General features: G+C 47.9%; 1 protein-coding gene across 1 annotated transcript in view; it reads right to left on the bottom strand.

The window, feature by feature from the left end:
• The window catches only part of KIF16B (kinesin family member 16B), a 284,700-nt gene that overhangs the window by 105,538 nt on the left and 169,581 nt on the right, over positions 1-9,581 (bottom strand). Inside the window, exons 18-19 of the mRNA XM_024752697.1 lie at positions 3,282-3,335; positions 437-1,795 (exon numbers count right to left, since the gene is read on the bottom strand). Coding sequence (XP_024608465.1) covers positions 437-1,795; positions 3,282-3,335 — 1,413 coding nt within the window. The remainder of the gene's footprint in view (positions 1-436; positions 1,796-3,281; positions 3,336-9,581) is intronic.

Raw genomic sequence — 9,581 nt, 5'->3', positions numbered from 1 at the left:
AGAAGACATGGGGTGGGGGGGAGAGGGAGGAAGGGGAGGGAAAGGGCGGCAGAGGGAAAAGGAGTCAACGAAAGGGAATGGGGTTTGGGGAGAGCAGCGAAGGAGGGAGGGGGAATCCGGCTGGAAGCTTTCTCAGTCTTCCCTGTTTATCAAATATTAAACACACAGTCAGAGGTCAGTGAGGTAACAGACATGGGCTTAGTTTGTGTGTTTTTTCCAACTTTAGGCCAGTGACTCTAAACCAAGGATCCTAAGGAAAAAGAAAAGAAGGCTAAGAATTTGCCAGTGAATCAGAAAACATAAAGGCTACAGAATTACTTTTTCAAAAAACAGTGAGAGACACAGCACCAGGGCTAGAAGCCGCACCATCACAGCCCAAGGGTTAATGCCATGGGGCACGGAGGGTGTGGCAGGCGTCCCCTCGGGCTCGGCTCACCTCTCCCGGTCCTTCTCCAGGGCTTCCTGCTCGGCCCCCAGGCCGGCCCGGAGCCCGGACCGCTCGCTGCCGCCGGCGGTCAAGGTGGCCGGCTTCGGCCTCCGCTCCTCGGCCCCCAGGCCCCGGGCGTAGCGCCGCTGCAGGGCAGAGTGCCTCCGCTCCAGCCGGGCCACCGCCCGCTCCAGCGCCTCCCTCTGCTGCTGCTCCCGGGATTCCAGGATCTCCTTTTCCTTCCGCCTCACCTTCTCCTCCTGACGGGCCACGTTGGCCGTGAACTCGAAGGTGGCCTGGAGCTTCTGCAGCTGGCTGGCGCTGGCCTGGTACTGCGCGAGCTGCTCTTCTTTTTCTTCCATCTCTTTCTCCACTTGGTAGAGAGTGTTGTCCAGGCCGAGAGGACCTCGGTCGAGGATCTCGCAGGCTCTCTGTTTCTCTTCCAACAGCCTCGGCAAATGATGCTGCAGGAGATACTGGAGCTGGCTCTCCTTACACTGCAGCCTCCCCTCCGCCGGCTTGATCTGCTCCGCATCTCCAGCCGCGTGGGGGACATCTGCGGCACCACCGTCCTTCTTGAACAACAACCTCGATTCTTCCTTGCTGCCAGATTTTAAGCGCTCCAGGATTTCACGTTCTTCCTCCACCTCCTTTTTCAGGAGCTCCTTCTGCTGAACGAGCTCCTTCTCCAGGGTGGTCAGCGCGGCCAGCTGCCTTCGCTTGAACGCTAAGAAACGCAGCTGCGCCCGTTCGAGCTCCCGGCCGTCGCCGTCCCCCTCAGCACAGGCCTCCTTGGCCCGCAGGAGACATGCGCGGATGCCCTCGAGGTCCTGCCGCTCCTTCTCCGCGCGCTGCGCCTCCCCGAGCCGCGGCAGCCGGACCAGCTCCCACTTCTCCCGGAGCTGCTCCTCTAGGAGCGCCACGCGCAGGACCTGCTCCTCCTCCTGCCCCTCCAGCCGCCTCCTCTCCTGCTCCAGCCTGACACACTGCTCCTCTTTTTCCCTTTTGAGTTGCTCCAGCTCCTGAAATATCTGAACCTTCTCGGCCTTCTCGTGGCTGTTGAGTTCTTGCAGCCGCTGGAGCTCTTCCCGGACGCGGAGAAAGCGCTCCTCTTCCTGTTTCTTCTTCTGCAGCTCAGTCTCCTGCTGCTCCCTCAGCCTTTCCTCCTCGAACCGCTCCTTTTCGGCCAGCAGGTCCTTGAGCTTGCTCTCCAGGTGGAAGCTGCGGCGCTTGAGGCTCTCCTCCTGCTTGCGGATCTGCAGCTGCACGATCTCCGTCTCCTTGCGCTGCGTCTCCACCTCCTGCTGCATCCGCTCCAGCGCAGCCTTGTCGGACTTTTGCTTTTCCTCCATCTCTTCTATGAGTTTTCTGAAATGCAAATCGTTGACTGGTCGTTATTTGAGCGCTAGGTTCAAATGCTGCTCTAACTTCTCCCTAAACTGATACCTCCTAGAAATGGACATACACCACACACCCTTCACTAAATTTAAAAAAAAAAAAAAGAGAACAGCACTTTCCTTTTAATATCCAGCAGCATGCTGTTTAATTTTTTTACTCTGTAACTGTCCAACATATCATTTGCCTAATCTCCGGAAGTAGCTTCTGCTATCATTTCTCTGCAGAACCTATAAGCATAATGTGTTATGCATGATATAATTTTTAAAGCCCCCTGAGCTCAAAGAGAAAGAGGCATGCCCAATTTAAATTTAAATGTGAATAATTTTTTTCAGCCCAAAGGCTAAAACTCAATGGAAATTCGGCTACAAAATGACATTAAATAAAAATGCTTATGCTGTCCTCAACTCATCAGGGTCAAATATCAAAGTCAAGATAATCGACACTTCATTGTTCCAGCTCAAATAACTACACGCTATTTAATCACTAGTTTAGGACAAATGGTAATCACCAAATGATCCAAAATATTAGTTTATTAATGCATAACATTGAAAATAACGTCAATCTCCATTAGAATACTTAAATGCTTGATTCTGGTGGTTACATGTCATGTTGTGTCTTAGAGAGCAAAGGGTCCCCACTGGGTGCTAAGTCAATGTTTCGAGGTCAGGGTGGCCTCCAAAGCAAGAATACAGGGCATGTCAGAGTACGGATGCATGGCCTCCATCTCCTGACCCACCAAAGACCTATCGTACATGATGCTGTGAGCTCAACTAATTCATCTGTAATATCCAGACTCCACACTCTAGAAAATAAATACCCAGGGTGTAGATTTTCTGCGGCCTTACTTTCTATTCTAATATCTATCCTTGGTCCATTTCTTGGCTTGTTAAATAGGACAGGAAAAAAAAGAAAACTACTTAGTTTTATCAAAGAATTACATTCAGAACATATAAAAAACGCTTTCCAAATCAATTAAACACACACACACACACACACCAAAAGGAAAGGGAGCTGAGAACATGCAGAGGCAGATTAGAAAAGGAAATACAAATGGCTGATCAACATAAGGAAAGATATTTAAAAAGTGAGGAGGCATAAGAAGGGGAAGTGTCATTCTTTCGGCTTTTTTAAAACTCAGGATATTATTAAGGAAGAAATACTTTTTAGTTAAATTTAAACAAGTCTACATTTGATGTATTTCACTTAAAGAGTGTATTAAATTTGCCTACTGACTCTACTCCCCCGTCTCACAAGTATTTGAAGATGAACTATTTTAAAAATTCCAACGTGAAGTAAAACTAACCAGCTAAAGAGAAAGGAGCTACAGTCATCAGACGTGTAAATGATGGACACAGAGCCAGAGGGAGATGACACAGACACAGGTGATCTCAGCCTAGGACATCAACACAGGCACCTACCCACTCTGTGGTGTTATGACTCCTACCACGTGGCTTACCTTTTACTTTCTAATTTCTCAAGTTCTTCACGCTGTTGCCGCTCAAATTCAAGTCTAATAAATCAAATGAAAATGAGTCACTTTTCTGAAAGAGCTTTTTTCACTCTCTTATTCTCTATATGTAGTTACATATTACAAAGAACACTGGTTTGTCAGGTACGCTTTTTAATCATTATGGGTTAGCAAGTTTAAAATGTATTCTTTGCTCTATGACTATGATTATAAATTAGACATACTTTGGGAGTGCTTGAATTCAGGCTGAAAAGAACATATCTTACTTGAAGGAAAGCAAACAAAACACCACTGTACGGGACAAGCAGAGTTAAAGGAGACTTCTAAACGAGAAGCATGCCTACCCCATGCAGCCTAGCCACTGATTAGTACAGAAAAATGGAAAATCTCTACCTTAGACAGATGGGTCCTTTTATAGGGAAAAGACTGCCAGGGAGATGAGAGAGAGAGAGAGAGAGAGCACACACATCAATTAAGAAAAGAATTAACTGTGGGAACATCAGGAGAAAAACAGTAAGGTACTTAAAAGCCAGTAGCCATGCACAAATTGCAACGTCTTCTTATACAGATCACATTTTCCAATCATTTCTTGAAGCAAATTCTCCAAAGAGTTAGCTATTATGTTTTACACACTTCCCATGATAACGAGAGCACTAATAATAACTAAGTACCAACAGTAATTGCCCACAGAAGTCAAATTCATGTTTTTACTACTTTATAAATGGTTATACTGCATGGAGGTTTCTCGAGATCCTCCTGCAGTTAGTGGTTATATGACACTGGAGCTACGGGGGCTACGGAGATTCTGAACAGACTGACCATAGTGCTAGCAAACTAAAGGGGGCTAGGTCACTGGGAATTTTAAAACAACTCGCTAAAATATTGATAACAAGTTGACTTTTTCTCAAATACTCGACTGAATTACTTCGAGGTTTCACTATACCTTTCAAACAGCATGAACTGTAATTCTTAAACGTTTTCCTGTTGTGGTGGAGAGCAAGTACCGCTAAGAAGCTGAACTATGGAAAAATTCATCAGCCAACTGTTCTCCTTGGATAAGACAATCCAGGTTGGCAACAGTTACCTTTACAATGAGCTAACAAATTTTCAAACAGATCTGTTACCAATTTAATTTGGGCTAAAATTGAGAGTAAGATGTCTGGGGGGTTTTGCAAGCAGAACTGAGGGCAGTGCTGAGTGAGTTACACGTTTGCTTATTACTCTGCCTTCCCAGCAAATCCTGAAGATACCACATAGTACCCGATCCATTTAACAGATGAGAAACCCAGAGCTGAGAGGTCTGAAAGAACTTGTCCAAGGTCATGATGGTAAGATGTGGTGGAACCAGGGCTTGAACCCACGATAGCCTGCTTCCAAAACATCCTCAATTCGTTCATTTTATGAGCAGTGCTCCAGTTTGTGATACATAATAAGAACATTAAATCCTTCATTGAAACTTATCATTTAGGGTTATATTTATCTTTCTATCAAATGAAAATGATCTGTGGATTATAGGCACCGCCATCCATGAGAAATCAATCACATAAATATAGTATATGAAAGGTATTTGCCACTTCCGGAGCCCAATCCATATGCCATCACGCTAAGCCGATACAGGGTTTCATTTAAGTTCATATATGATCATTCTCTTTTATATAACGATAAACAGAACCTTGGGAATGCTTCCTAGTACATATTTTTAGACTTCGGTACATTTTAGTCTTTCTAGAGATAATTACAGTCAAAAAAATAAAATAAAATAAAATCACCGGATAAAACACTTTCAAAACCTGAGGATTTTCCTAATAGAACTGTCTTTATTCTTGATTTACGCTTTCTGTGAACATCAGCTCAATGTGACCATCAGCAGACAATGCCGCTCTGCTCTGACAGTGTCGCAAGGGCACAGTCATAAGGCAAATGCTGCTCTGAGAGGTTCGAAAGAAAACCTATCACCAGACAGTTTACAACGTGCAGGTGCTTGGCCTGGCACTGAGCATGCAATACCCTCACTTTGTTCTCCTAAGCGTAGCAGGTCTCATCCCCATTTTATAAAACAGGAAACAGGCTTAGATGAGGTAAGTAGCAGAGGGAGGGCTTGGATCAGTTTGGTATTAAAATCTGTGTTGCTAACCACTGCAACTGTTTCTAATGAGTTGTGTGGTCTCGGAAAGTCATGAAATGTGAGTTTTAACAGCTTCATCTCCAGTGTGACACTCTGGGCACCTACGTATTTTACTGAGCACAGTGCCAGGCGCTGTGCAAGGCACAGGGGATACAGAGGTCCGGACGGGAGATATGTCCCTGCCTCCATGGGGCTCCCAGTCTGTAAGTGACAGCGGAATAAACATGAGAGGCACACCCAGTGTGTCACAAGCCAGGATGAGGAAGGACAAAGGGTTATAACACACCGAGCGGCTGCTGGTCTCAGAATTTGGTAGGACCTAGAATCAAGGCAAGCCTCCCAAGGGAACTTCCACCTAGGCTGTGCCATTCTTCCTCGTGCATGAGGCAGCAGCTCAATAAAGCCAGGTCTTGGCTTCCTGTGAGGGAAGGGGCAAGATGTGAAGCTCAACACGGTGGGGGGCCTTGGAAGTTATACTGAAGACTCTGCACCTGACCCCAAAGACGGTGGCAGAAAAGTGTCTTGGAACAGGGTTGTTAGAGAGCCCACAGAGAACACATGAGAGGAGAAGCCATGAAACAGATCAGGAGGCCTGTGTCGTCACGGAAACAAGAGATGATGGAGGCAGGACCCAGGATCACTGGGATAAGGAAATGCCAGTATCTTCTGATACGCAGGGGTTCAGTTGAGAGAACCTGCTAATGGGCTGGGTTTTGTTGGAGGTTGTGATGGGAAAAAAAGAGTCAAAGATGACCCTCAGGTTTCTGGCCGGGTCACACATTGGGGGGGAAAGCCGAGCTTCACGGCCAAGAGGCTGTGCTAAAAGGTCAACTGGTCCGAATACAAATGCTAGTGGTTGTGAGGCTAAGCATGAGTTATTTAATCTTGGATGATTAATTTTTACAGACTTTGAAGAAAATAACAAGCCCTCCCTCAAAGAAGACAAACATCCATCTCATCAAACAAGTCCGTACATACAAAGTATCTGTATCAACATCCACGAAAGAGTCATTCTACACCTGGGTCTGAGGACTCGCATTTGACTCTCACAATGGTCCTGTGAGGTAGGTGCCACCTTTCTCCCATTTTACACACGAGCAATGGCCACGACTCCAGTAAATGGCAGAATCAATCGACTCCAGAGCCCACAATTTATCCCTATGCTGCCTTCAAGAAAGTAAGCTCGATTTTACACATGTTGAATCTAATGATTCCAGGGTCAACCAAATTGAGACGTCCAGCAGGCAGGGGATACCAACGAAGATCTAGCACTTGGGCCGTCATCAAGGATGGACATACAGACTTGGAATTCACCAGCATCTAGATAGGAATTACCCAGGACATAGGTATGGAATGTGAATAAAGCAGCTTAGTGCAGAGTCTGGAAGACCACACACTGCAGTGACTGGCAGAGAAGGACGGGCCCTTAAATGAGGCTGGAGATGAGCAGTTAAAGACAGAGAGAGAGGATCCCCTTGATAAATAATGATTCCCATTTCCTCAAAATTAAGAGTTTAAAAAGAAAAAGAGGGCTTCCCTGGTGGCGCAGTGGTTGAGAGTCCGCCTGCCGATGCAGGGGACACGGGTTCGTGCTCCGGTCCGGGAGGATCCCACATGCCGCGGAGCGGCTGGGCTCGTGAGCCATGGCCGCTGAGCCTGCGCGTCCGGAACCTGTGCTCCGCAACGCGAGAGGCCACAGCAGTGAGAGGCCCACGTACCGCCAAAAAAAAAAAGAAGTACACGGCACTCAAGAGATCATGCAATCAACTTGGCACACACCCCCGTAGCCCACCCAGGCACCCCTGCTCCTGTCCTCCCACTACTTTACAGGCCAGGAGACTAAGGCCTGGGGGTCGGGGGCGGTGTGTGGATCAGGGAGAGGCCCAAGGTGACCTCCTCTTTAGAGAAGTTAAGGGTAAAGTTCACATCTTCTTACAGGAGTAAGAAGATTCCTACTTCAACTCTGGAATTCCATCTCACCTCCTTAACCAAACCACGGCAACGTGTACCCCAGAAACAGCCTCCCAGAGTTGAATATGACTCACTGTTCCCAGATGGACCTCTCCCCTGTGGACAGACCAGAACAGTGTGCCACAGGGAATGTTCCTGCCACTTCATTCAGCCATGCCTGCCACATGTCCAACAAACCGTTAACAAGCACCTACTATGTGCAAGGCAGTGTGTTAGACATACAGAATAGACAAACTGTCTTCAGGTCTTAAGGGTGAATTGTAAGTGAAATATGTGTGCATATGGATCACACAGAATGTGTGGAGCCCAAGGAGAAAGTTCCATTTTTTCCGTGCCGGGGTAGAGGGAGAGCATTTATAGCTGCACGCATGGGAGGCGGCCTCGCTGTCTGTCTGAGCTGGGCCTTGCTTGACAGACGGACAGAACAATGGCCACAGTGTGGGGAGTGGGAAAATCGAGTGGAACAAACATAGGAGAAGGAAAGTGAAAGAAACAAGCAAGGCACTGAGCATGAGGAACAGGAGCTAGTGGCTCACACGTCATCGATTCATTTGATCAACAAGCCATTCACGTGCCCGGCACTGTCCCAGGCCCTGAGACTCAGCAAAAGGAGCCAAGCCCCTGCCGTCATAAACCTTCCATTCTAGTGGGGGTGGGGGGAGAAGGACAGCTAACCAACAGTGAAAATGTTTTGTGATACGTGCTGTGAAATAGCCTGAAGCCAGGAGGGAGGGTGGAGAGAGGGCTGAGCGAGGGCGTGACCACGAGGATGCAGCTGGTGCCAACACGCGAGGGAAGCCAGGCCAATGACCAGGGACAACGTGTGGCACGCGGGGAGCACAGCAAGACTGGAATGGCGAGAGCAGGTGCAACCAGGGGACAGTGATGGGATGAGAGCAATTGTGGCCCAAGAAGGGGCCCAGACCACCCGGGACCCTACAGGTCACAGAGGATAGGCAGAGCCCTGTCCACTAGGGCTCCTGGAGGACAGAGACCCAGCTGAGCTGTGTATCCTGAGGGCCTTCTGCAAGGCACATAGTAGGTGTTCAACTAATGAGCACTCCGGGTAGAGCTTTGAAGTCAGTGGCACGAGGCTGAGAGCCAGACCCCAATTACACAGTCACAGAACACCTGGGTGAGGAGGCGATGACGTCAGCCAGGGCAGAGTTCTCTGTGCCCTAAGAACTAACAACCGGCGGTGCTTCCAGCCTTCTCAAGATGAAAGTAATTAACTGCAGCAAAGGTAGAAAATACAGGGGAGTAAAATACAGTCAAGTCCCTCACCACGGTCACGGCATCTTGGTAAACAGCCTTCGGCCTCCCAGCCGAACACACATGCACACGGATGAAAGCCGACAACAGAGTTTATTGTGTAGCCTTTTCCTCTTAATACACACCTTGGACAAATCCCCAAATCATTAACTATCATTCCACAACACAGTTTTATATCATGCCATTTCAGAATACAGATGCACCATGCTTTATGGGAGCAATCTCACATGGCTGGAAATGTACATGGTAGATGATCCTGATGAAACGGTTTGGTGGGATCTACATGGGGTAGCCCAAGAGGAGGTTTGTTTAGGAAAAGAGAAGCTGTGCATATTTGTGGGCAGAGAAGGGGGGTTTGAAGACGTGAAAAAGACTTGAAATGCACCACAGCTCCTCTGCCCTGGCAAGATATTCCTGAAGTGAAGAGCTCTCCGGGTCTACTTGGCACACCTGTACTCCTTTGATACCACGTGCTTAGGGACACGATGATCACACGCTCAACCAGGCAGGGCTTGAAACATAAGCCTCACATCCACTAAGGGAGGTCTCGGCAGCCCCTATGTACCTCCCTGGGGCTGGCCGCCCTCCCCCAGCCCTCCCCTGCCACCGCCTCTTCTAGGTCTCAAGCCTCCCTTCCTGATTTCTCTCTGACGTCTCTCTCTCTCTGTTCCTCCCCTTGTTGTTTTAATGTAAGCAGCGGATATCGTCAAATAAAGAATTCTGGGGCGTGTGGATTTAGCTGACAAATAATAAAGTGGGAAAGATTTATATAAGCTGATTAATTGCAATGTAATCAATTTATGTGGGCAAAAAGAAGAAATAGTTCCAAGAGTCCTCAATGATGAAGCGAGAGTTACATGATGGGGCTTCCCTGGTGGCGCAGTGGTTGAGAGTCCGCCTGCCGATGCAGGGGACACGGG

This window comes from Neophocaena asiaeorientalis, unplaced genomic scaffold (assembly GCF_003031525.2).
Source record: "Neophocaena asiaeorientalis asiaeorientalis breed wild unplaced genomic scaffold, Neophocaena_asiaeorientalis_V1.1 scaffold528, whole genome shotgun sequence".
NCBI classification, from domain to species: domain Eukaryota; kingdom Metazoa; phylum Chordata; class Mammalia; order Artiodactyla; family Phocoenidae; genus Neophocaena; species Neophocaena asiaeorientalis.
This window is presented reverse-complemented; position numbering and strand designations above follow the sequence as displayed.